The 27,471-nt window shown below is 47.7% G+C and overlaps 2 protein-coding genes across 3 annotated transcripts in view; one reads left to right on the forward strand and one right to left on the reverse strand.

The window, feature by feature from the left end:
- Cdk5rap1 (CDK5 regulatory subunit associated protein 1) overlaps positions 1 to 27,471 on the reverse strand; it is a 107,470-nt gene that overhangs the window by 35,804 nt on the left and 44,195 nt on the right. The window lies entirely within an intron of this gene.
- On the forward strand, positions 16,031 to 27,335 carry LOC127188345 (vomeromodulin-like). The gene is made up of 14 exons (XM_051144829.1): positions 16,031 to 16,295; positions 18,278 to 18,761; positions 19,078 to 19,179; positions 19,930 to 20,085; positions 20,883 to 20,967; positions 21,309 to 21,366; positions 22,072 to 22,142; positions 23,418 to 23,564; positions 24,127 to 24,249; positions 24,419 to 24,486; positions 24,718 to 24,748; positions 25,858 to 25,918; positions 26,628 to 26,707; positions 27,264 to 27,335. Exons 1-14 carry the CDS (start codon positions 16,031 to 16,033, stop codon positions 27,333 to 27,335), a joined length of 1,803 nt encoding a protein of 600 aa, XP_051000786.1.

Here is a 27,471-nt window from a genome sequence, read left to right on the forward strand (position 1 = left end):
AGCCAATAGGCCACAAAAAGATGGTGCTTCAGGAACAGAGCTCTGAGCCCTTAAGAGCATATACAAATCATCAACTATGATGAGGCACTGGGGTTGAAAAATTCCTGAGAAAATAAGCCATAAGAGTACACTTAAAGAAATCAAAACCTACATGACTCGGTCTTGGATCCTTTACCATGGCTGCCTTTGGCAGTGGTGTTAATTATCAATTTGACAAAATTTAGTGAGAATCATCTGGAAGAGAGGCCACTTGTGCCTGACTGTGGGCATCAGTTATATTAAGTGATGTGGAAAGATATTTCTTTTAGTTTAAAAAGTATTTATTTGTTTTGATTATGTTGATGTTTTGCTTCATACATGTATGTGGCCCATGGGCATGCCTGGCACCCAGAGAGGCCAGAAGAGGGTGCTAGATCCCTAGGGCTGGAGTCATGAATAGTTGGGAGCTTCCATGTGGGTGCTGGATCCTATGGGAGAGCAGTCAGTGCTCTTAACAACCAAGCTGTCTCTCAAGCCCCAGAAGACCTCTCTAAATTGTGACTGGGGCCATGTGCTTGGATTCCATCTGTAACCATAGCAGAGTAACATAGATAGTGTTAGGGATTGGTTTGTTCCCATGGGATGGGTCTCAAGTAGGTCCAGTCAGTCTTTGATTGGCCATTCCCTCAATCTTTGCTGCATCTTTGTCTCTGAATGTCTTGTTGACAAGACAAATTTTTGGTCAAAGGTTTTGTGCATGTGGTGGTGTTCTTATCCCTCCCCTGGAAGTCCTGCCAGGTTACAGGAGGTAGCTACTTCAGGCTCCATATCCCCCACTGCTAGGAGTCTCAGCTACAGTGACCCCTATACATTTCCTGGGCCTCCACTATCCCAGGTCTCTGGAAAATCCCAGAGTCACACACCCCCCACCTCTGATTTCTGTTCTCTCAGCTAGCCCTCTCCCAACCCCCAAGCCTCATCCCCATCTCCTTACTCTTACTCTCCACCCTTCCTCCGCTCCCCATCCCTCTCCTACCCAGTTTCCTCCTTCCATCCACCTCCAGTGATTATTTTATTTCCATTTCTGAGTGAGATTCAAGCATCCTCCATCAGTCTTCCTTGTAACTTAGCTACTTTGTGTCTGTAGACTGTAGTGTGGTTGTCCTGTACTTTGTACCTAATATCTACTTATCAGTGAGTACATACCATGCATGTCTTTGAGGGCATGGCTTACGTCGCTCAGGATGAAGGCAATCTGACTACGAATTCTGTCACCCCTTTGATCACCACGGTTGATTACAACGATCCAGCTGGCTAGGCTGATGTCCCCTTCCTTCCTCACTGTTCCATGTGCATGTAGCTGCATGCTCACGAGGGAGAATGATCTTCCACAAAGAAAGGAGGACCAATCTTTGGTCAAGGGTATATAAGTAGTTGCTCTCCTGCAAACAAGCTTTCAAAGTCCCCTGAATTATAAACACCACAAAATTACAGAAACTATCTGCAACTGGCAAAATCACACCTCTGCTAAAGCACAAGGCATATCATAGTCAGGTGCTGTGGACAATCTGAAGCAGCCCTCCACATGCCACACCTGGGATTAAAATACAGAACATTGGGCTGGAGAGATAGCTCAGTGGTTAAGAGCACCAGCCTCATCTTCAAATGGCCCTGAGTTCACATTCCAGGAACCACATAGTGGTTCCCAACCATCTATAGTGTAATCTAATGCCCTCTTCTGGCACACAGGTGTACATGCAGGCAGAACACTTGTACACATAATAATAACTAAACAAATCTTTTTTTAAAATACAGAACATTATAATATTTCTGTGTATTTTAAGAAACTAAAAGTCTAACTACACTCTCCCAGGATGGGAAATGCCCACTTATCTTTACAAAGTAGAATAGCACTGGCTTGAAGGGCAGCCTATATGTTCAGTGACCGTTTCATGACACTGTACTAGCATAGCAGAACATGTACTCATCTTGGTACCTCTTCCTACATGTCACCTTACAGCCATGGCTACAGCTCCAGGGAGATGGAACAGAGGCAGGGTGGGGCATCTCACTGTCCCTCTGCTCTTTAATGCACATCAAATCTCACCTCTTCACAAAGCCTCACTCACTTAACATGGGGAAGAGACCACAGATGCTATACTCGCTTTGACCACCATGACATAACGCCTCAACAAAAAGAAAGATTCTTTTGTCTCATGCTTTCAGATATTTAGTCAAAGCTTGGCTGGCTTCTTTATTTCAGAGTCTGAGGGTGAGGGAGAACATCAAAGTGATTGGTAAAATGGATTGTGAGTTTGAATGAAGTCTAAAGTACAGTGAGACAACATCTTTAAAAAACTGAGACTAGCCAGGCATGGTGGCACATGCCTTTAATCCCAGCACTTAGAAGGCAGAGGAGGATCACTGTGAGTTCGAGGTCAGCCTGGTCTACAAAGTTAGTCCAGAACAGCAAAGGCTAGACAGAGAAACCCTGTCTCAAAACACCAAAATAAAATAAAATAAATTTAGACTGGTGTACCCACTATTTTTAACTCTATTGGGGGGGCTATGCCTCGACTTCCCTTCCAACCTCCTGATCCTAGGTACGAGAAAAAGAAGGTTAGAAGGAAGAGAATACTTCTTTACACTTAGTTCTAGCTGGTTAAGGTCATTGGGTTCCTTGGGGCAACTTCAATCCTCACTTTAGGATATCTCCAACTTCTTCTCAAAGGGCAACAACAGCAACTAGGAGCAGCAGGGGGAAGTACCAGCAGCCTTCTTTCTCCATCAGCCTCCTCGAAGCCCTCAAAGCCCCCCTCTCTCCCCATCCCCCACCGCCACCACCACCCCCCGCTCTGGGCTCTCATATTTATTCCTTCTCCAGAGTCTTCAGAATTAATTGCAGCTGAAAAAACCACACCCCTCTTCAAGCCTCATAAGGCAAACAGTCTGCTGCTGTGGACAATGTGGAGCAACCCCCATATCCTACACCTGGGATTGAAACAAAAACATGTTTACATAACATAACTGAAAAACCAAAACATCCAGTACACCCTGGGGATGAAGCCCAGTGGTAGAGAGTTTTCCAGTTATGGACATGACACTGGGTTCAATTCCCAGGAGTAAATACATACAAAGAAGGGTGGAGTGGGAGGGAGATAGAGACAACCCATTATAGATGTGCATTGGAAGTATCAACAACAAAAAAAAACAACACAGACTGCCTGAACAGGAAAACACAGGCTGCTGTAGCGGCAAGACGGCCACTAAGTAGTTATGGGGCCACTCCTACCTTTCCCCTATGTGCTCCAGAGGCCTGGGTAAGTTGCCTCGCCCAACTCTAAGAAGAAGATGTGCACTCAATCATACACTTATAGGTTCAAGGCCACCAAATTCCTATCTTTTTCCTCCAGATGCCTCCTCCAAGATCCCATGTGAGGACAACTGTAGCCAGGAGTCTGGCAAAATGCTTGGCATCTGGCCTCACTAAGGCCATGCAATAATTTGGTTCCAATTTTAATTTGTCATAAACTTTCAGCTGTGCTTTGATTGGATCACCAACAGTGAGAAGCTATCACATCAGAGGCAGGAATACATCAGTGGAGTTTGAACAATGATGGAAGCATAAAGAGAGAAAAGATGGGAGACCATTTGATCCTGGAGGAAGCAGACTGTATGACACAAAGATGTAGGTGCAAGCAGAGCTTTCCAAGTGTGGGTCAGGCAAGGTAGGTCTAGAGACTCCATGGAATATCTCACCTCCTGCCACACCTATGCACCACTACTGTACAGGAAGCTTTCCAGACAGCATCCCACCTCTGGCCCTTGGCACAAGCTGAGTTTCCACCAGTAACAAACCTTGCTCACTTTACCAGCTGACACTATCTGTCCTCTTCCAGACTGCACTTAAAGGGAATTTAGCCCTGCCCCTGCTTGTTCACAGACTGCCCCACCCCAACACACTCATTCATTTCCACTCAAAATAGCAAACTACAGGGTTTGTTTTTTTTTTTTCAGGGCATCCTATCCTTGTGGCTCTCTAGGGACAAAGTCAGAGGTATTCCCCTCTGTGTCCTGTGTCTCCTCTACTACTAGAGCTTGTTACATCTCATTATCACTCTTCACACTTGTTCCCAGTATATGGGTCTGGAGGTATCTTTCCTTACAGACTTCATGAGCTAATAAAATCTGTCATAGTGCTAATCACTCAGTCTCTGTAAGATGCTACAAATATTTGTGCTGACCATGAAATCTACGTTCCCAGTGTGAGCAGATGAAGCAAGCAAGAATCATGAAGGAGGATAGCTATAAGGCAACAATGGAGGACAGAGAGGATGCAGTTGTCCTTGGGAACACTGCCTAGCTGAGTCTTCCCAATCTTTGCCCAAGGTTGGGCCCAAGACTGTTGCACTCAGTGACCTCTGCTACTTTGGGGCCTCTGAGGAGGATGGCAGGAGGCTGCTACTGGGTCTCACAAGGAGGGGGGGATCCCACAGGACTCCTTGGGGGCTACATAGTTAATCTGGCTGACTTTCCCCAGGACAGGAAAGCTATTCTGACTAGTAAGTATTACTCTACCCAGAAGACCACATTCCCTGAACCAGAACCTTGAACGAATAAGAAGATGAGCAGATCAAACAGAGTTAGCCCAACAGCAGCCTATGGTATATGCACCGGGAGGGGGTACAGAGGATGTTGGTACCCAGGTAGCTTTTGACATCTTTGGATCAAACCTTACTCTGAGCAGGATGATTTTAGAGGTCATTGTGTGGTCATATGTTTGTATGATTTGGAATCTGTGTGCAGAAGCTTTTGGAAATCTGCATATCTTCTTCTTTTTAAGACAGTGGTCTCTGGTCCAGGTTATAGACACCCAACAGCCTGAATTTCAAAGCTCTTTCTATCTCTCCCCTCACCTCCTCTGTCCCTTTCCCTCCCCTCCCCCATCTCTCTGTGGCTATCAACAGAGCATCAGCTGCCAGGGAGCTCAGAAATTCACTTGAAAGCAAAGATGCACAGCAAAGGTGCTCTCTTAGTGACACTGAAATAATCAGGACTTGTTCTTTGGTGTGCTGGATCAGTGCTGGGACACACCCTCAAACTGATTGCTTCTGAGCAATCTATCCCTCCCTCCCTCTTACCAGTCCTTCTTGCTCTTCCCAGCTTAATAGCAGCATCCTCTGCTGTCTACCTCTCATTTTCTTCTTTCTGTTTTGTAGGTGTAATGTATATGTATACATACAGAGACCAAAGGAAGATATTTAGTGTCCTCCTCTGTAAGACTCCCTGAGTGAGTGTGTGCTATTAACAAAGGCAGAGCCATGTCTAGGACCAGTGTCTTGGTCCCATGCGAGTGACAAAGACTTCCCTGGGTTACTTAGAGATAGAAAAGTCTTCCTAGAGTCTGCATGCAAATGTTGATAGTGTGTGCAGAAAATATCCACCATAGCTTACAGAGAGAGGGAAAGACTGTTCCTCTACAGAGATTACCACAAATTAGCTAAACCTGCCTCCATGTTCAGCTATATGTAATAACGCTACCTTCTTGATTATCTGTATTAACCTCACCTCCTTAGTTGTATGCAATAACCCTGGCCCCCAACTTAACTGTATATAACAAACACACCAAGCTCTCAGAGTGCTGCAGCTTCTCATTCCAAGAGTCCAAGAGACCACCTGTTCCACTATACGTGGCCTGTGTCTGTCATTTCTTCATTTTCTCCCCTAGTTAGGTCAATCCCTGGAGCCATGCGGCACTCCTCTGTCACTCTCTGGCTTATGCTCTTAGGACAGAGTCTATCATCAAATCTATAGCTCAGTATTTTTGGTTGTGTTTTCTTGGTTAGGTTTTGGGTAGGCTAGCAGGCCACAAGTCTCAACAGTCTTCCTGTGTCTAATGCCTCCACCCCTGCTGATAGTACAGGCACGCACAAACACTCCTAGTGTTACATGGGTGCTAGGGATCCAGCAGATTTTCATGGCTTTAAAGTCACCTACCCAAAATAAGTGTATAATTTGATAATTGAAAAGGACACTATTAAAAGTCTAGGTGGATAAAATGCAGAAATGCATCATGTCCACGCCACCTATTTGTGTTTTCATGGCTCTCTCTGCTGTCCTCTTCATTCACTAACAGGATATGGCTCTTGGCTCCATGTTGCCTTTCTTGGGCCAGCTGGCAAGAATGCAAGTTGCATAAACACTTTGTAGACCTACTCTGCAGGCCCTTCTAATCCTGTTTCTCCTTTCTTGAAGAGTCTTTGGGTACACCCTGGCACTGGCCACTGAGGTGAATTTTGCAGGAGGGATGAACTACTCTGTTTTTTGGTGATGTTCTCACCCCAGGCTTCTTCCCTGCAGTCTCACTGTGTGTGTTTGCCACACCTCAGGGCAACCCCATGCCCAGGAGAAGTGGCCAACACAAAATAAATTAATGATATTTTTTTACACTTTTGGTCTCATTTTGCTTTGTTTGCATGTTTTTGTCTAATCAGGCTTTTGCTTATTTGTATGGATTTCAGGTTGAGGGAGGAGTGTTTCTTGTTTCTTGTTGTTTGGGAGTTTGACTATATTTTGTAAGACTGAGAGAGAAAGAGCATAAAGTTGGATGGGTAAGGAGGTGGGGAGGACCTGGGAGGAATTGAGAGAAGAGAATGTTGAAGTAGACGTTTCTGGAGTCTTTGAAGACTCAGTTGTGTCACATGGTGTTCTGCTGAAAGCTGTCTTGTGCAGGGCACATGATGTTCTGCTGGGAGCAGACACATGAGAGGGTACGTTATGGTGGGAGTGAGTATAAAAAGAGCCACAGACAGTGAGGCGAGACTGTGGGCATTTATTGGCTGTGCAATTGCTGGTCTTCACTTTGCAGAGAGAAACATTCCAGAGAACTTCTCATGGTACTCCAGCTGATCCTGTCTGCTTCCACAGATTCCTGCAGCATCAGCAGCGCCTTGCTGTTCCTGCTGGATCGTGCCACCTCTACGGATTCATGGGCTGTTTGGTATTGGCTGTTGGACTGGTCTCTATGTAGAAGAACCAGACACAGTCAAGTACATGAGAAAACAGGAGTGTGAGCCTCTCCACCAGTGTGTGCACAGTGTGTGTGTGTGTGTGTTTGTGTTATGGACCCAGCAATCAGAGGTGGAAATCTTGATGCAGGTATCAACAGCACACCTCTGATTCAGCTAACCCACTGTCATCTCTTCACACAGAGGCCATTAAGAGTTGGCACCTACCTTACTTATCACAGGCAGTTGTGATCTCAGGCCAGCCTTGGACAGCCCTGAAAGGCTCTCCCTTCAAAGGCACGTCAAGGCACATACCATCAGAGACAAGTTGGCCTTTGTCAGCCCTTTATCCAAGGATGGGAAACCTGGCGTGCATAACACGCTCCATGCATCCTGGATTAGCAGAATTCAATGGCTACTCCGCCTCCTAAGAACAAGGAGGACCAGGCTCCTCGGAGTGTGCCCACTCCCACCTCTTCCACAAGTTGTTTGGCTCTAAAGAACTGTCAGGGACGTGGACATAGACAGCTAATCACTGAGAGGTGGCACCACAGGCACCGAGAACACGATTCACTTTGCCTCAAATATCCAAAAACAACAATGGAACACTTGGGTTCTGTCTTCTACTGAGCAACACTGAGACTTATGCCCTGTGAGAAAACTTCAGCTGCCAACTGTCCTTTGCATCTGACAATTCACCAAGACCACCCTGGGGCTGTGGAGGGAGTGGCAGCTGAGGTTCAGAGTGAGGACCACTGTGGCTGGGGAGCCCTGCCGTGGACATGCTGAGACTTCTGGAAGGGCCAAGTGGGGCGATAGGAAGACTGCTCTATGACCACCGTGTGGGGAGCTGGAACTGAAACGAGTGGCCTCTGGTCAAATAACCCTGTCCCGCTTAAGACCTGTGATTGCACCAGACACTGTGGCATCATGTACAGGGGAAATGCAGATCTGCAGGCATGGGAGCCCTGCAGCCTTCCTTGGAAGGGGAAGGGAAACCTCATGCCCAGAAAACAAGCATGGAAGCACAGGAAACACAAGATAAGAAAAGAGGCAGGAAGGAGTCAGGCCTCCAGGCAGGGGCTTACTAAGTACAAACAGAGCCCTGTCAGACCACTAACACCATTCACGCCTCATTCTGTCACTGAACTCAGGGTCACACCCTGTGCCCCATCCAACAAGCCAGGTCTGGACATCGTTCACAAGAAGACAACTAAAAGCAAAATGAACGTAACACACACACACACACACACACACACACACACACACACACACACACACACAAACGCACACACGGAAGACACAATCTCTATGCTGGGAAGCAGAACAAAGAGATCCAGTAACATACTGTCTCCTATCAAGGCCCCCATTGACGGGGGCCAGAGTTATGTAGAGCTAAGCAGCCCCAGTCCAGATGTGCTGGCTCCCATCATGTCTCCTCTGCACTCTCTGCTGCAGGGTGCTCTGACGAGCTCTCAGCTGTGGAACACATCCCAGGACACAACCCTCCTCTGCCAGGTTCAAGCTCCAGCCTTCCTGGACCCAGAAAGGAACATTGCCAATCCTCAGCACTGCCTGGTTTCAGTATCTAGCCAGTGGGGGCCACTGTGTCTCAGTGACACTTTAAAATATCCTCATGCTTCATCCGTCCACTGATAACTCACTCTAATTGGCCAGTTCTTCCCTGTCCCATAGGCTACAGGTTCCTCCAGGATCTCACCTCCATATGTTGCCATGACATCTGACTTTACACCAGGCTCCTCCAGAATCCCACTTGCCTCCTGCTGCCCTGCTCCTCCAGGAAATTGCAGCCCTGTGCCTATGGGCAGGCCCACGCATTCCCACCCCACGCCCACCCAGCTCCTAGGGGGTTCTCACATATACTCACACCAGGTCAGCCCCACTGCTGTAGCTCTCAATATCAGTACCAAAGAGTGGGAAAATGCCTCCTCCCTCTATGAACATTGAACAGACTCCACTAAAAGAAAAAATGGTTTCTTTTGAGAAAGAGAGAGAGAAAAAGAATATGAATGGTTAAATCAGCAACTACTTCACATGTGCAAGTCCTAGCCCATAAAAACAAACACACACACACACACCAACATGCCCCCTCCCAACAATGTCTAACTACATGGTAAGGATCCCTGGTTAGGATGACCTGGAAGAGCGTCCAGAAAAAGAACGATTACAACTCTCCTGAAACAAACCAAAGACGCTATCAGTACACACACAAAAAAAAAGAAAAGAAAGAGCTGAGTGAAAGAAGGAAGCCGATCCAAGATATGAATATAAAATTAAACAAAGAACAAAACACTGAATTAACCCAAACAAAAACCTCAGTGGAAATCCACACCCATAGAAGGGATCGTATAGAAAACAGAAGGTCAGAACTGAAAGATGAAACAGAGGAAGAAGATTACTCAGTAAATGTCACTGATAAAGGTTTACAAATCTACAAAGAGAACATGGGATAGCTTTGGAGAGCATGGGATAAAAACACCTAACTTTCAATTAATAGACATGGAAAGGGAAGAATAACATACTACAGCATGTAGTACACGATCCCATTCTATAAAGACTTAATTTGCGGGTTTTTAACATTATGCATGTCTTTCTATGTATGTAAAGTTGCATGCAGGAGGATGCCTGAGAAGGCCAGAAGAGAGTATTAGATCCTCTGGAACTGATCTGCAGAGGGCTGTAAGTGGCATGGTATGGGTGCTGGATATAAAAGTCGAATCTTCTGCAACAGCAGCCAGTGCTCTTAATCTTAAACATTTGGCTATCTCCCCAGCCCCAGCATGGACCATATTCTCAGTGAAATCACTGAAGAAGAGTTCCTGAGGGGCTAGAGAGATGGCTCAGAGCTTAAGAGCACTGGCTGCACTTCCAAAGGTCCAGTGTTCAATTCCCAGCAACCACATGGTGGCTGATAACATCTATAATGAGATCTGGTGCCCTCTTCTGGTGTGCATGGTCACATGCAGGAAGAACACGACACAGATAATAAATAAACCTTTTTCACAATAATAAAAAGTTACTGGGCCTAAAAAAAAAAAAAAGAGAGAGAGAGAGAGAGAGATGCCTACGCAGGTATAAGAGGCCAATGGGACATCAAATAGACAGGACCACTAAAGAAATCCCACAACAAACTGGAGTGAAAACATTAAAAACAGAACTAAGAAACCACATTTCAAGCTGCAAGAACCGTGAAGTGACTTGTAAAGGTAGGTTCATTAGAATAACACCTGATAAATCTGGTAAAATATTTGGGGACATAAGTGACTAGAAAGATAAATTCCTTTCTACATTAAAGACAGATTAAAGGAATGGATGACTAGTAAGCCAGCTCTACAGAGGATGCTGGAAGGAGCAGTTCAGACAGAAGACAAGAGTAAACACACTCAAGGGGTCACACAGTACAGCCGACTCAGGCAAGCATGACTGGGGGTGAAGAATGAGAAACTGGGGGGATGTCAGATGCTTCACAAGAACGATATGAAAATCTGTGATCTTCCAACTAAGAAGGAAATTGTGATTACAGGGGATAGATCACAGAACACAGGTGACATGAAAGAGGATTCAAGTTTTAAGGAGAGGAGGGGTTGGGGACAGGGAACATGTAAATTAGCCCAAGCCATTGGTACTTGAAGTTGCCTTATGGAACTCCACTAGTTTGTAACATGATGAGAAAATACATTTTTTTTATTTACCTTTATTTTATGTGCATTGTGTTTTGACCGCATGTTTGTCGATGTGAAAGCGTCAGATCTTGGAGTTACAGACAGTTGGGTGCTGCCATGTGGGTGCTGTGATTTGAACCTAGGTCCTCTGGGAGAGTAATTTAGAGTGCCTTTAACCACTGAGCCATCTCTCCAGCCCTGAGAAAATACATTTTGTTGATGTTTAGGGTTTTTTTCCTTCTTTTTTTTTTTTTTTTTTGGTGTTGTTGTTTTGAGACAGGATTTCTCTGTGTAACAGCTCAAGCTGTCAGGGAACTCACTCTGTAGACCAGGCTGGCCTAGAACTCACAGAGATCTGTCTGCCTGTCAAGTGCAGGGATTAAAGGCAAATGCCAGCACTGCCCACCTGTTTGGTTTTTTTTTTTTAAAACAGTGTTTCTCTCTGTAGTCCTGGCTGTTCTGGAACATACTCTGTAGACCAGGCTAGGATCCAACTCAGATTTGCCTGCCTCTGCCTCCCAAGAGCTGGGATGAAAAGCATATGACTCCATACCCAGCTAGAAAATACATTTTTTCAATGACTCTGAAACACAACTATCCTGCATAGCTAGACAATGCTACTCCCAAAACAAAGTAGTTATTATAAGGAAAATTTCAGTGCCAGGCACAGGACACCACCCTCAAGCTATTGGTCAGGGAAGTCCCAGAAGCACCCAAACAGCACAGGCTATTACTCTCGGGTGCTGTCTTAGTTAAGGTCTCTATTGCTGCGATGAAACACCATGACTATAGCTCCTTAGGGAGGAAAGGTCTATTCAGCTTGCACTTCAGGGCACAGTCCATTACTGAGGGAATGCAAGGCAGGAACTCAAACAGGGCAGTTACCTGGAGGCATGAATGACGAAGAGGACACACAGGGGTGCTGGTTACTCTTCTTTGTTGCCGTTTTCCTTTTCTATTCCATATATATATGGGGGGGTGGTTTCCTCTGTGCTCTTGACTGTCCTGAACTCATTTGAAGGCTGGGTTGGCCTCGAATTCACAGCGATCCACCTGCCTCTGCCACCCAGAGTGCTGGGATTACAGGCACCTGCCCACTGAGCCCGCCTTCAATTGTTCCTTAGAGGACCCAGGACCCCTCAGCTCAGGGATGCCACCAACCACAACAGCTGTGTCCTCCATTTATTACCAATTAAGAAAATGCTTAGAGCCAGATCTTATGAGGACGCTTTCACAACTGAGGCTCCCTCCTCTCTCATGATTACTCTAGCTTGTGTCAAGCTGGCATTATACTGGGGGGGGCACAGGTGCCTACCCTGACTAGATCATAAGACCCTATAACAAAGTCCTCACTCATTAAAGATGCAGGACACAGAGCAATCAGCCTTGATTGACAAGGAAACTCTCCCCCTGCTGGGTACCTTATGCAGTCCAGAAGGTACTATGCAAGATACTGGGGAGGAGAGACATCAATAGTCTCTCCCAACACTGGATCCTGCCTGCTATAATACTGGTGGCCATGGCAAGACATGCCCACTGTGCAATAGTGGAATTACAGTCATGGAGATAACCAAGTGCTTTCTGATTACATAAGAGGCCTGCTTCACAAATGGAGTTCTTGCCTGCTATTGTAAGATAGTCAACAGCAAAAGACTGAAGAAATCACAGGACTGGGGGAAGGGATTATCTCTTGTTTGGCCAGGAGTACATGCTCTCAAATCAAACTGCTTTCTCTTTTTTTTTTTTTTTTTTTTTTTTTTTTTTTTTTTTTTTTTTTTTTTTTTTTAATTTATTTAAAGACAGTTTCTCTTGTAGTCCTGGCTGTCCTGGACTCCCTTAGTAGACCAGGCTGGCCTCGAACTCACAGCGACCCTCCTGTCTCTACCTCCAGAATGCTGGGAGACATGTGCCAACACCCCTGTCTATCAAGCTAATTTCTAAATATTAATGTAAACACTTTTGTTGCTCTTGACAATTGCTTTTGCAGTGTGTAGTACTTAATGCAGCCTCAAAACTGGCCAGAGGGTGAGGTTTAAGTAGCTGTGACTGTTCCTCTGTGGACAAGTAGTCTGCACCAACCTCCCACACAGGGCTCAGAAAACATCATGAAAGAGAGGGCAGGAACAATGTTAAGGGATGGGAGGGGCTGTGAACTGCTGACTCATGGACATGGCATGATTATCCCACACACTGACTCCTACCAGCCATGTTGCCATCAGAAGACCTCCAAAGGACCAAACCACTCAGGATTCCAGGACGGATGCAGAGGGGCCAAACAAAGACTTACCCATGTGCATGAACTACTGGCAGTGGTTGATGAGGTGACAAGGAATTGCTCTCTTTTGTGGATGCTACAGGTACTTTGCCCACACAACAGAGGAAAGCCGTAAGTACACAAGGGACGTATGCAACGAAAAGGCAAGATGACGCTATGAGGGAGAGGAAGCAAGGGCACTAGAAGGAGGTAGTGGTAAATGAATATCCCCAGAACACATGGGATAAATGTATATCTTCAAAGAATAAGTAAATGTTACTGAAAATATATGTACACACACAATATCCTCATCCCTACCAGGCCAATTATACATCCACAGAAAGAAGAAGTCAAAGGGCTCTCACACAATTATATAACTCCTAGGCTCAGCAACCCTAGACCACTGCTATGCTATGCTCAGTTCAGTTTGTCAATGGAATCCACCCATCCCTGCACATCGCTGACTCAGGAGTAGGGTCTCATATGGCAAGATGCTGCATGGCACTCATGCCGGAGACAACGTATTCGACAGGTGGTCATCTCTAAAACTGTAACCAGGGGACACCATATCTGGATCATGCATGCCTGGCACTCAGCTGTTCATTAAGTGTTGACCTTACACATGGAGCATTATGTGACACCATAAAGGACTTTCACACACCTGCTAACTGTCATGTTGGCCTTGTGGCCATATCCATCTTGACATTGCATGCAGTCACCCAACATCCTAGTGACTACAAAGCAGCAACACAGAACAAAGGGTGTGAGCATGTAAATAAGAAGGAGACAGAGACAGATAAGCCACCTCACAATTCACTCCAATAGCGCATCAATGAACTCAATTCATTGACTGCTCCCCGTGCCTTGCTGAACACAGAACACAAAGAACAACTAGACACAAAGGCACAGAGCACACTCTCTGTGAAGTGCCTGTCTGCCATCCCGAGATCTGCACTCACAGGTATAGGAACACGCCAAGAAAAGCAACAACAAGGAACAGCTACTAATTCTGGGAGGCAGACTGCATCACCCCTGTCTTATCAGCACATCTACATCAGGCCCCTTCCTGCATTATGACCTTTCTAGGAGACACTGGATGGACTATAAAAATGGGATGCTCCTTTGGGGTTGACAGGCAGACCCAGGAGCAGGAGGAGAAGCAGCTTCTGAAGACATTGACCCTTACATCAGGGGCAAGGTAAGGGCTGCCCAGAGGAATGCACACAGAAGGGACGAACAGAAGGTAATGAGCACTGGGCACAGGTCATATTCTGGAATGTTCTTCTGATGCTGAACTGCAGGGCACTGGGCCTAGAGTGGGCTGGTAGATAAAAGGGCCTGTGACATGGCTTTAATAAATGGGAAGCTGACTTCTAGAATCATGTCAGCATTGTCAGGAACTCCTTAGCAGGTATACACACACACACACACACACACACACACACACACACACACACACACACACACCTCAAATTTCCTCAGAGTGTGCGTAGATGAGTGGCATTCTGTTTAGATTTTCCAGAGGTTAGAGAGAAACTGAGAAATCTGGTGAAGGTGGTGAGATGTATATTTGAAAAAGGCAATTTATTCAAGGCAAGGAATCGCCATTGGCTTCAATTTACTGGAGCCATTTTCTGATGCTGATGGCAATGGAGGGCTAGCTCTGGCTACTGTGTGTGCATGGGACCACCCTAACTCATCACACGCATCATGACTTTTCAAGCACAGGCCACCTCTGCTCAGGAAGACACAGCTACTGCAGACTATTAAATTAGGCAAAGAGGTCAGGGTATTCCAAGATTTGAAAGATGAAAGCAGAGGGATTATAAATAACATTTTAAACACCATCAACTTCTTACCAGAGTGGTACCAGTCACAGGTGGAAGAGGCATTGCTGGGCAATGTCGTCACATGAGCCTCCTTTGTGTCAGGTTGACTAGTGTTTCTGTAAAGATGGGGGTGATTGGTTCTTGTTATGAGGAACACATGTGTAGGGATCTACTTTCACAAACCCAATTTTTACTTATTGATTTGGTGTCAGGATTAGACAGAAGAGACCCACGTGACAGCAGGAAAGAATCAATTCAAACAAGTTGTCCTGTGACTTACATACACATGTCTTGGACACACAACCCACAAGAAAAGTAATGAAGAAATGCATTAGAACATATAAAGACAGGCCAGGCATGGTGGTGTGCAGTGTTAATGCCAACACTCCAGGTACAGAGGCAGACAGGTCTGTGCAAAAGCAAGGCCAGCCTGGTCTACAAAGCAAGCTTCAGGAAATCTGGGGCTACATAGTAAGACCCTGTTTCAAAAAATAAATAACCCAATGCATACAAATAAATATCAGAGACAGAAGCACTGAGAGAGTCACGATAAGCATGGAATCTGAGAAGGTGAGGCAGGAAATAATCTCCAGAAGTCACCAGCACAGCTCAGAGCCTCCATGGATGAGTTATGCCACCCCAGACAAGGGAAGCCAGGTGAGAAAGGGCCCTAATGCCTAAGTTTGCTAACACACTGAGATAAGGAGTCAAGGGAAAGCTCCAGCACTACTCACTAGGAAAATACTCAGGGGAAGAGATCTGAGATTGTAGCTAAGGACTCAAAACTTGACATGTTCACAGAGGGTGACTGGGACACTGGGAAGGGGCTGAGGTCATAGGTCAGTGCTAGAGCAAGGGTGTAACATGGGCAAGACCTGCATACAAGCTCAGCACTGAAAAACCAAGAAGGTAGGGAAATTATTTGGGGGAAATACCAAGGGTGTACAGCTGCACGCCATACTGGGAAATACATATGCCCGGGAAGTCAGACCTCAGGACAGGGCTTCGCCTACATTGACATTTTGCAGTCAGTCCTGACAGTGCATTTACACATGGTAGAAACAGAAATAAAGGAATGAGTTAGCTCCTCCAGATATTTACCACCATGTATCAGCCCAAATCCCCATGTACTGAGCAGATCCTGGGCTGTCAAGAACGTGAATAACATGGTCTTACAGGAGACAGGGAGACATCTACACAAGCTTACATGACAGCTCTGAAACCCACTGTTAATGCGATGTGTGACTAATTTCTCTTCTGCAGGTTTCAGCCACAAAGATGTGGGCTCTCCAGGCCTTGGCCATCATGTTGAGCATCCAAGCAGGAACACCTGACCTGGTGGGAACACCCTCAGAAGTAGGCACTCTTCCTCCTGCTGTGCCCACTGTGCAGACACTCCCTATTAAACTGCCAAGTGCCTCAGGCCTCAAAGATGACTCCAAACCTCAAGGCTCACCTCCCAAAAGGCACCCAGCTGCCCCCATAGGTGGCAAGTGCACACCTACAGCCAGCTACTTCCTCTCCAGTGACAAACTCCAAGAATGTAAGTAAGACTCATTTCAGCTCTCACCTTCTTCAGTCCGGGCCACACCTGCCATAGGCTGCTCATTTCTGAGCTCTGAGCGGGTCCAGTCAGCCTTCTGAGCAAGTGGTTTTAAAAGCAAGACCCTGTAGCATCTGCTTGGTGTCCTTACACAACAGGGAGCTTGGATCATACCTAGAAATCCTGGCTCAGCAGGGGGCTAAATCCAGTGCATCCAACTGTTCTGGGAGATGGTGAAGCTGCACAGAAGGTTCCCACACTTAGCACTGCACAGACCACGGTACTCTGGACAAGGGAACTGTCCAACCCCAAAGGCTGCCTCGCTATTTGACTTCCGGCTGATTCTAACCACCTTAGACTGTGTCCCACTACAGGGCTCCTCCTTGCTGGGCCCCAAGTTCACCTCCACACCCACAGCTGGTTACCCCTCAGCCTGCTTTCCAGCCCCAGGAGGCAGCAAATTTAGAATCCGCCTGCAAACCCTCGATCACACATGCTCTCTCACAACTCCCATCCCATCCCTCCCTGAGATACACACTGGCTCATGAGATGAGAATCCATGGGATTCTCAAAGACCAAGAGCACAGGAACCCGGATAGTTACATCTTCAAAAGACAGGAATCTGTGAGAGAAGAGGGAAATGGGGAGGCCTCTTGGGATAAACAACAACAAGAAACAATTTTACACCCCCCCCCAAAAAAAACCCTGCAGCAACGACCCAACAAGGCCTGCATCAGAGCATGACAAGATGAAGATGGAGGCCACAAGCCACTGAACTAGCACAGTGGCCACTACCATCCCTCAGAGTCCAATTGTTGAGGCATACAACTCTTGGGCACCTAGCCTGTAAAAGATGCTTCCAGGGACACCCTTCAACTGTAACTCTGCTGAGCCAGCAATGTCCCTTGGTCCAGTGACCTCCAGCTCTACAGGCAGCAAGGCTGACCACAGTCGACACTGCACTGACATTGCTCTGTGCAGTTCCTACCAGAGCCAGCAAGACAAGCACTCGGGAATGGCGTGCCAGGGACTTACAACACTCAGGCCATGGCTGACCATCAGCCTGTTCTCTATGTACCCTGGAACTTCATGCCCCCATTCCTACTTATACAGCATGGAGGGACACACATGATAAACCCCTGCCTGGCCATCCGTTCCTAAGCCTCAGTCAAATGCAAAGGCACAGAGGTATTCCTTCTCCAACAGAGCACATTCAAGTCACACGAATCTTCCCAGACTAACGAGGTGAAAATGAGTCACAGAGAAGAGGAAATTCGGGCACAATGGACTAGAAACTAGAGACTAATTCTGCTCGTGTCTTCACTGCCTTCTTACTTCTGCAGGCCTTTCACATTAGAGTAGATATCCTCAACCAAACGCTTCATCTAGAAGTCACACACCATATCCAGTTGTTAATCTCCAACAAACACAGAGAACACACAGCAGGGAAGCCATGGAGAATCTGAAGACCAGAGCTGATATTGAGGACGAGGCACCAGGACAAATTACTAATTAATTAGATAATGAATGATCTAATGATGGCCTGACAGCTAATGGGCCAGTCCAGCACCACAAATTGAGTACAAGTGCATCTCGGCCAGTGAGCAGAGATATATACATACATACATACATACATACATACACACACACTACACAATACATGATTTTTATAAAAGAAGAATAAATGACAAGAGCAAAATGACAAACATAAATGAGGCTCCACTCCTACTCCATGCCTAAGTATTTTTGACCCACACAGTCTCATCACAAGTTAGCATCAGTGTAAGCTATTAGGAGCTGTTGACAACAGGGAGGGTGGATTTCCCTGACACGGGCTACTCTTAACTAAAGCAGAGACAGGACTCAAACGTGAAAGGCAGAATGCAGAATCCCTATGTGCCCGTATTCCAAGATGTGATCTTCCAGAAAGGAAGGGCGCTAGGGCTCAACTGACACCAGAACTGCCTCCTGATCTTTTTCAGATCTCATGGGCTCTCTGCCCCCACAGATCGAGGACATTGTGAAGTGTGACGAAGTGAACATGGGAGGCCTGCTGGGGAAAGTGTTAACCACGGTGAACGAGGCTGACCTTCTCTCACTCTTAAATGCCAATTCCCTCCTGCAAGGGGGAGGCGCCCTTGACCTTCCTGGTCCTCTAGGCAAAGGAGATAATGAGGACTCCTCAAAGTCCTCATCGGGCCCCAAGGCCATTGGAGGTCTCACCGACATGCTCCTAGGGGGTCCCCTGGGCAGCTTAACAAAGTCCGGTGGAGGCAAGGACACAGGAGATGGACTCCTGAACAAAAAGGTCCTCTCCAAAGTCAAGGCATCCCTGGATGAAGAGGTTGAACATGTAAACAGTATAAGAGACTCCGTCCTGGAGGAAGTGAAGAATGTCGTCCCAGAACAGATCACAGACCCCCTTTCAGATGTGCTCCAGACCAAAACCAAAGACCTTTTGATCAAGTAAGTGCTTTCTTGACAACTTTCTGGGTTTGGAGACAAACAAGGTGAGAGTGGGACCTCTCACACTCAACCGACAGCTAGACCACTGAGAGCCCCCTCCCACCCAGAGTGCAGCATACTTACCCCCACTGGAACTCTCTCTGGAAAACACAACCAGCATTTCTTGAGCTTAAACCACTGGGTGGAGAAGGGAACTCCAGGGGCCATAGGACTAGCAGGGTTCAGCTGGTGGTGAGCTCCATGCCTCACAGGTATTGCTCATGAGGGACAGGGTGTCTCCATGAGACACAGCGGAATCTGTGTTGTCACTCTACAGCTTAAAGGTTGACAAAGTAACAGAGGAGAGCACGGACATAGCCATGGAAGACGATGAGATCCAAGTCCACTCTACGCTTACTGCCACCATAGGTGCAGATGGGTGAGTGTGCTTCCACGATTACCCACGTCACCCAGGACTAAGATACATGTCCCCTATGCAATGGTCAAATGATAAGGACACAAAAACAGGCAGGAGAAAATTAATTAGCTTCCCAGGCAGCCAGGCTTAGAGAAGAAAACACTGACGCAAGAGAAAACAAAATACATACATATATGCATGCATACATACATACATATATACATACATACATACATGTAACCATTTCTATGTTAGGAAGCTCAGGGTTCCCCTGGGCAGTGCTGGCACACACCTTTAATTCCAGCACTTGGGAGGCAGAGGCACGCAGATCCCTGTGATCTCAAGGGCAGCATGGACACCAAGGATACACCAAGAAACCCTGTTAAAAACAAGCAAACAAAAAGCAACAACAACAAGCCCAGGCTTGCTCCTGGAAGACTTCTCTTGTGCATTTCCATACAACTGAAAAGGCCCAAGTGGTAGACTCACAGGTAAACTTATGGCTGGTAGTTGTGCCACCAGCAACGGGTGACATCCTCAAGGCTGGATGAGATGTTTGTTTGTCAAATATTGACTGGCTGACAAAAGTGATCAGGCTCTTCAGTCTGGGGCATGGGACTGAGGCCCTAAGAGCATGTGGACTAGGGGGCTCGCCTTCCCTCTAGAGGATGACCCTTGACCAAAGCATGAGGCTCAGTCCCAAATGCCTTATCTCCGCTGGACTCCAGGTGTCAGCAGCACTTCATTCCCCTCCCCCCTTCTTCTCCACAGACTGGCTGGGACTGTCATCCAGACACTACAATTCCAATCCCAGGTGGAAGTGACAATGAGAATTGCTACTTCCTCCAACAACACCCAATGTGTCACCCTTGATGTCCAAGACACCCACATCCAGGTCAACACAATGGACATTAAGTTACTAAAGACGTAAGTAAACCTTTTTCCTCACAATTCAGTCAACTCAAAGGTGTATCAGAAGGTCCCTGTTGCTGTCCCAGAGGTGACCTGCTCCACCGCAGGGCCCTAGACAATCAGAAAATGCAGAGGGAGCCGACAACATCCTCTTCCTGCAATAACAGTCCTCTCGCACCTACATTACTTCCTTGCACCTCGCTCTATTTTTTTTTTCACCTCACTCTATTTTGATGGCTCATCCTATAGCTTCCCTGAACACCACACTGACATGAGTCAAAACAGGAAAAAGAGCCAGGAGGCCACACAGAAAACCTCTCTGACAGGCCTGTGGGCCAGTGACCTACTTCTCGCCCTGGACCAAGCAGAACAGCTGGGCCCTTCAAACCTCGGTCGCCCAGAGAAACCTGGACATGCCTTCCATCGGTGCATATTCAGCGTTCATTTCCTCCCTTCCCTCTGCTGCACCCTGGGGAGCATTCAGTATAATTTCCACAACTAGAGCTCAGAATGTTGTGAAGTCAGATCCACAACTACACCAAGACAACAGGCAGCTCTGTGAACACATGTGCTCTGGGATCTCAAGGATGAAGCCATCCAGGGGACCTCTGGGCCAGGTGTCCTGTGCTTTGGTCAGGTGTCTCTGTATCTTCCTGGAAGAATAAAGACCAAGCCAAGAGCTCAGGTCACTCACACCTTGAGAAGCCAGGCCTCATCATGACTCCTTCATCAGTGAGATGATTTGTTTAAGACACGGACAAGTCTGGAATCATGAAGACAACTTATTTAACCATGGCATGTATGTCTTTCAGAGTCACAGACACTGTGTCACTGCCCGTGAGTCTGCCCTTGAATGACCTCATCCCTGTACTGCTGACAGCAGAGATGAATGAGAATGTAAGTCCAAGGAACAGGTGGGATCTCTCAGAGACTTCAATCACTGGAGAAACAAGGGGACAGACAGAGAAGCTAGCATCCTGGAAAGGGCCTAATGCTAGGAGAGATTTAGGAACGAGGCCAGGGCCATCAGGCCGCCATGGACAATCGGCTCCTCTGGGCCATACTGTCTGGAGCGATACTATAACACAAGACATGTGGAAACAGAGGAAGGATTCTGCCAAAAAGACGCCAGGGAGATGGCACAAGAGAGGGAGAATTCACGGGGAGAACAGGGAGAGGGGTGTGGCAGGACAGATGCTGATGCTCCCTCAGCTGAGGTACCCTGTGTGACTTCACAGCTGGAGAAATCCAACTCCTGTGCCATCGACCTCGGTGACTTCAATGACTGCAAGAACAGTGAGTACTTCCTTGGAGTTCCCTTGTCAGGAGACAGAGATGGTCCCAGCACCTTGGGGGAATTCATGGGGTGACACACCACAGACGACGGCCCTTGGGATGCCATACGAAAAAACGGCAAGGACCCACACAACCCCCTCAGCACATGTAGGGAAGAGAACGGACCACCTGACCTTTCCCTCAGCTTACTTGGCTTCTGCCACATGGAAGAAAATAGGACACAGTGCCTCTCAGGGGTCTGCATGGACCTTCCCTGGCCAAACAGCTCTGAAAAGCCACACTGCATGGAGTCTGGATCAAGAGCAGTCCCCAGCTCTCATCTCTGGGGCCTGAGATCATGAACTCTCACAACATCCCTAATACATGACAACAGTCACAGCTGGTAGGCCATGTTGGGTAGAACCACGTACAGAGGTGGAGTAAGAAACTGGGTCCCAGCCTAGACTAAATACTGGGTCCAGCTGGCCCGTCTTTCCTTCTCCACCTCACAATAACTAAATACTCGCTGGTTAACCCCAAGCAGGCAGCACTCTTTGAGATGTGGAAGCCACTGAGAGCTGCACATTGTGTCTGGCAGGCACACGGAAGTAGCTGTCCATACAGATGTCTGGGGGGAGAGCAGGGCTGCAGAGTTTGGGGCACGGCAGCCATCAGTGGCTACCTGGGCTCTCCCCATTCCTCCTCCTCCTCTCCTCTCTTCCACAGCTACTGGCTTATTCAAGTACCAAGTTCAAAGTTCCATGATCAATCCCAAAGGACTCGCCATCCTCTACTGTGTAAGTATTCACTGTCATTGTGATGGCAACGGGATGAAGGCTGAAAGCATATCTGAGCCCACAAAAGAGATCAGATGGTCAGGACGGTGAAAAGATCAGCTCTTTTCAGACCCATCAACTACTTCCCGAGGTCAGGCTCCTAGTGCCCATTCAGGACATGGCCAGCCTAGTGTTCTCTGCCCTTCAATGCACAGGATCATGGCCTGTGAGGCACTCCAACAGAGACAGCCATAACACGGGCCAGTTCACATCTCCATCTCATCGATTATACACAACAAAACAAAACGTGCCAGCTCCTTCCAAACGCCCACCCACCAACCAGGAAGGCAACACCAGGCTGTGACAAGTGATGAAGAAGGAGACATGGTTGACTCAGCTTCTCTTCCGGAGATTCATCACAAGAGCTCCACTCAAGTGCTGGAACGCAAATAAATGCATAGTACGGGATGAAGTTCATCAAACAACCCGCACACACATGAAGGACATAGCTAAGCTGAGGGTCAGATCCCCCTACACATTTTACAGGTGGAGACAGAGCCATGCTTTGAAGAGAGTATGAAGCACACTAAAGGCATGCTGAAATCTAATGGAGGGATGCACAAAACGTGAAAACACCGGCGATGTGAGGCATAAGTCTCTCTTCTCTGTGCTCCTGTCTGGATGTTCTAACATCCCTTCCAAAAAGAGGTTATACTTCAGAAATATGAGGGCAGAATTCAAACAAGGATAAAGAGTGAAACTGAGAGAGGGAAACAGAGAAGAAGAGGGCAGGAGAAGAAGAGAGGGAGGGAGTGAATAAAAGGAAGGAAGGACGAAGGGACAAAGGGAGAAAGAACGAGAAAATGTCCAAGAAAAGCCAGAATATCTAAAACTTTTTCCTCCATATGATGGTTCATGAAACATAGGAAGGATGGAAGGGGGAGGGAAGAACAAAGAAAACACAAAGGAGAAGGCCCTTCGGGTCTACACAACAGTCACAAGGAGAGGATGTGACTTTAAACACACAAGCACACGCGCACACACAGACACACAGGGGCACACACAATGCACCATGACGCACAGGCACACACGCTTCCATGAAATCTATCATGAAAGGTCCTGCACTTTCATGGGAAGGTTAGTGGCCCCCTAGGAAAGTCTGACTGCCCTGAGGCTGCTGCACTGCCACTGAAGCTAACGCCTCTTCGCCCTGCACCCACAGCAAGGCCACAAGGCCTACACGCTGGTGACAGTCTCAGGAACTCACACAGACGTTTCTCTACCTCCCTTCCTTAGGCTGAAGCCAATTTCAGCAAAAATTCAGTGCCTGTACCTGCAGGTCGGCTGCCTCAAGCTCCCAAAAATGCCAGCATTGCTCTAACTATTTCCTCCTCCATGTTGAAGACACTTGTGAAACATGTGGCCAAGAATAGCTCTGTCCAGGTGAGTGTCCTCCATCAGTCCCTGGTCCCCAACACTCTAGACATCAGCTCAGAATGTTGTCACTTCTCAGGAAGAAGGTGATGGAGCGAATGAGATTTAAAAATTCTTGCAGACATAAATAAGGTCAAGTCCACAGGGGCAGGCTCTGGGGACAGAGGGGAGAGGGAGTTATTGGCTCATAAGCCCATAAATATTAAGCGTGTGTCGCCCACCTCACTAGGTCCCATGATCAGGTGAAACAGCACACAAGCATCTGTACCACAGAGTGCACACGTGGGCTTGCAGGACGCAAGGACAGAGAAACACTCTGCTTTGATAGGCTTGGTAGAAAGCAATATTACACAAGTTCTCTGCCCCAACCTCCATACACGGAAGCAAACAGAGGCAAGGGGTGGGAATGGGCCTGGCATTTCTTTTTCTCAGCTGCACCGGACCCAGCTGGGTGGCCAAGCCCACAGGACCCAACGCAGTGTCTCAGCAAAGACAGAAGGATGCATGCCTGGGTCATGACAGGGCGCCTCCCATCCTCTACCCCACACTAACTGGAGTCTCCTTTAAACAGATGAGTGACCTGAGTACAAAGATCACCTATGTAGGCTTGGCCTCACAAAAAGACAATCTCCTCAAAGTCCAGTACAAAGTTAACATCACAAAGGATGGTGAGCACTTTGCCACTGGGAAAACGGTGAGTGCTGAGAAATGAAGGCTGACTAACGTAGAAGAAGTCCAAGGACTCAGGTGCATGGGATGAGCTGGTGCCAAAAGCCTGAGGCCCCTTGTGCCTCGGTTTCCCCCACAGCAGTGGGAAAGGCCTTGGCCCCATGTTTCACTCATGCTCACTCTTGTCATTTCAGCAATTATATATCTCTCATAGCAGCAAGATTTCAGATTCCAAACTGGAACCAAACATCAAGCTCACGAGGTACTACAACAGACACACCGGTTGATGGGTTCTGGGTCTGGGCAAATATCTGAGTCCTTACAAGAATTGGGAATCTAGGCTTACATGACCTCATTCACATGTCTACTCTCCTTAGCAGAGCCCAGTCTACAGCTGATGCTCTCAAAATCAATTGAGATAAGACTTGAGCTCTAAACGTAAGCAGTTCCCTTCTCATGAACCTAACATATCTCCGTATTTTGTTGCTGGCAGGTCAAAGCACAGCGTGAAGCCCCCTGAAGCTGTAAGTTGATGTGCCCTTCTAGGCTGACCCATGATAGGTGGGAAACCATGTCAAGGCCAGACACTCAGTGATTCAGGACTCGGGGAAAGAGAGGGCAATGGAGACTACAGCACACACCTCCTTTGTAACAGAGCTGCAGGTGCCTAACTGGCTCTCTGGAGAGCTCTTAAACCACAGTGGCCCATACCCAACTGACATCCATGGGGGCGGGGCTACAAGGAGCATACATACAAACACATAAAACAGGGGGGAAGATCCTGAAGGGCAGGTGCCACATGCAAGAGAGAGACCCATAGTGGGTGCCCAGGCACAGGATTAGGAATTCTGCCCTTTTAGCAGCCCCAGATATGAGGAGTCAGCCAAGTGGCAGACTCTGGGGTCGCTCCAATGCCAGTAATCCCTCCATCTCTCTTTAGCAAGGCAGTGACAGGATGTTCCAGAATTGTGACTCGGTGAAAAGGAGCGAGTAGGATTGCCATCATATAGCTACTCATATGACAGGGGACACAGTCATTTGTCCAAACACTTATCCCTGGGCCGTTAAGGGGGAGAGTTTAAAGAGTATCCGCTCTGTGCAGACACGAGGGTACTGCTACAGTGGAACCCCATGCCAGTGCTGCACTAGCATAACTTCCCACAAGGAGGGTGAGCATTGAGAAGGAAGCAGAGGTGCAGAAGCAACAGTGCATGCCTCACAAGAGGGTCACATGGGAGAGAAGGGAGTTTTAAGACAGGGAGAGGCCGAGACCTAGACATCCTCGAACCCATGTCAGAGCGTGCAGCAGTGACCAGCTCCTGCCAGTTCTTTTTCCTGTGGACACCAAGATTCTCCTCAAGTCCCAAAGCTGTCTCTGGAGCAGAGCAGCACTGACCAGGCCAATACCACTCTGCTCAAAGAGCCACAAGGGCTACAAAACCCAACTGGGGCCCAAAAACAAGAGCCCCATCGATGCATGGAGATCCACTTCCACATTTGCCCTTGACGTGTGACAGACCTGTCAACTAGAGAAATCCCACAGGAACCAGCAAGCTGAGCTGATGCTCCTGGGCCTTCAGGCCAAGCTGAGGACTGCACGGCTCTACTGAAAATGTCCTCCTGTGTTTTACAGAAGGAAGAGGTGGAAGGCATTATGTCCGAAGTCGCGAAGAAGGGCTGGGCTAATTTCAAAGGTATGTGGAATTAATAACTCCGATGCTGGCACACTCAGCACCCAGGAGAGGCCCAAGGGGAAGAACACATGGAGGTCACTGAGCACTGAGCACAAGGCCACCCTGTTTCTGCGGGTTAGACCTCACCTTCTCTTCCCAGAAGTGAAGCATGTGGTGATAGAAAGGGGGAGCACATCAAATGGCCTCCTCTGCAGCGCCCAGGAAGTCTTGTCTACAGGTGGCTTGATGCAGGACTGTCAGAATACACAGATGAGCAGTTGACCTGGGTCACCCACCCCCACAGACATTAGGGTTAGGACACTTAAGAGTATGCCATTACTTCATTGGACAACAATGACGATGGCGCCACACACCAGGCGTGCACATTCCTCGTTAGTTCTATTATAGTTCCAAATAGTGGACTGACCATCAGATGGTTGTGCCGCTCCAGCCAGGTCCTGGAGTGAGGTACTGCATCACTGTCCTCAATGTTAGGACACCACCAGGTCCCCACCTGCTTTGGAGACTCTTTTCTCATACACCGTAGCTTGGCCCCATCCTATAGGCTGGGGTGTACAGTATCCATGTCCCCGTGTTGATTAGGTGAGGCAGTGACTCCCCCTGGGGCCACTTACAGGTCAGAGGTCCCACTTGTGACTGTGGTCAAACAAGCCACTCAGGTTATCCTTTCCCTAAACTCCTGTCACAAGATGGTCCTTCCTTTTTTCAGGCCTGTATGCAGACATGAATATGCCACCAGTGGTATCTTCATTTCCTATAAAGGATGCCCCTGTCCAACTGCTGAGATCGGTAAGAAAATTAAATACAACTCTTCCTTGTTTGTTTTTTCTTTGTTTGCTTGCTTGCTTGCTTTCCTTTGTTCCCAATCCAGGACCTTGCACATATTCCTGATCTGCCTGTACAAGCAGTGTGAACGTGACCCAGGAAACATCAGCTTCTCATGACTCAAACCTTAAACTGTCCTTGTCCCCATACTTACCTGCATCCAGGCCCAAATCCATTTCTAGGGTGTCTGAATGAGAGAACACCAGCAACTGTTCAGGGTGGCTTTCATGCTCCCATTCTTTTATACTGGTGCTATGAGGGGCTGTTAACACAAGCCAGCCTGACCAGGGGGACAGATCAGATGATGGCATCTGAGCTACACTGCAGTGACAAGAAGCACAGCCCCAGTAGCTCATGCGATAGCAGTAAAAGTTTAGTTACTAAACAGCCAGCATGGTGCCAGCGCCAGCATGTGCTCCACTCAGGATCTTGTGCCCCCTGAGTCAGTGTCTTACATCTGCTGTGTCTGGGTTGACTCCCCTCCTGCCAGAGGACTCTCCTCAAATTCCTTCTCCCCTAGGCTAAACTCTCTAGGTGCTCCCAGGCAGATGCTCTCTCTCCATCCCTGACGCACTGCTATGTGATCTCGTAGGGCTGGATAGGTTGGCACTTACCAAGCCTGCTGTCAACATCCCGGGTTAAGAGCAGTAACCACTGTCTTTCTCTTCCCTCAGAATGACCTTCAGGCAGCAAGCTGAACCTAGCACTACTGAAGCCAGACAAAGTTC

This window comes from Acomys russatus, chromosome 4, assembly GCF_903995435.1.
Source record: "Acomys russatus chromosome 4, mAcoRus1.1, whole genome shotgun sequence".
NCBI classification, from domain to species: Eukaryota; Metazoa; Chordata; class Mammalia; order Rodentia; family Muridae; genus Acomys; species Acomys russatus.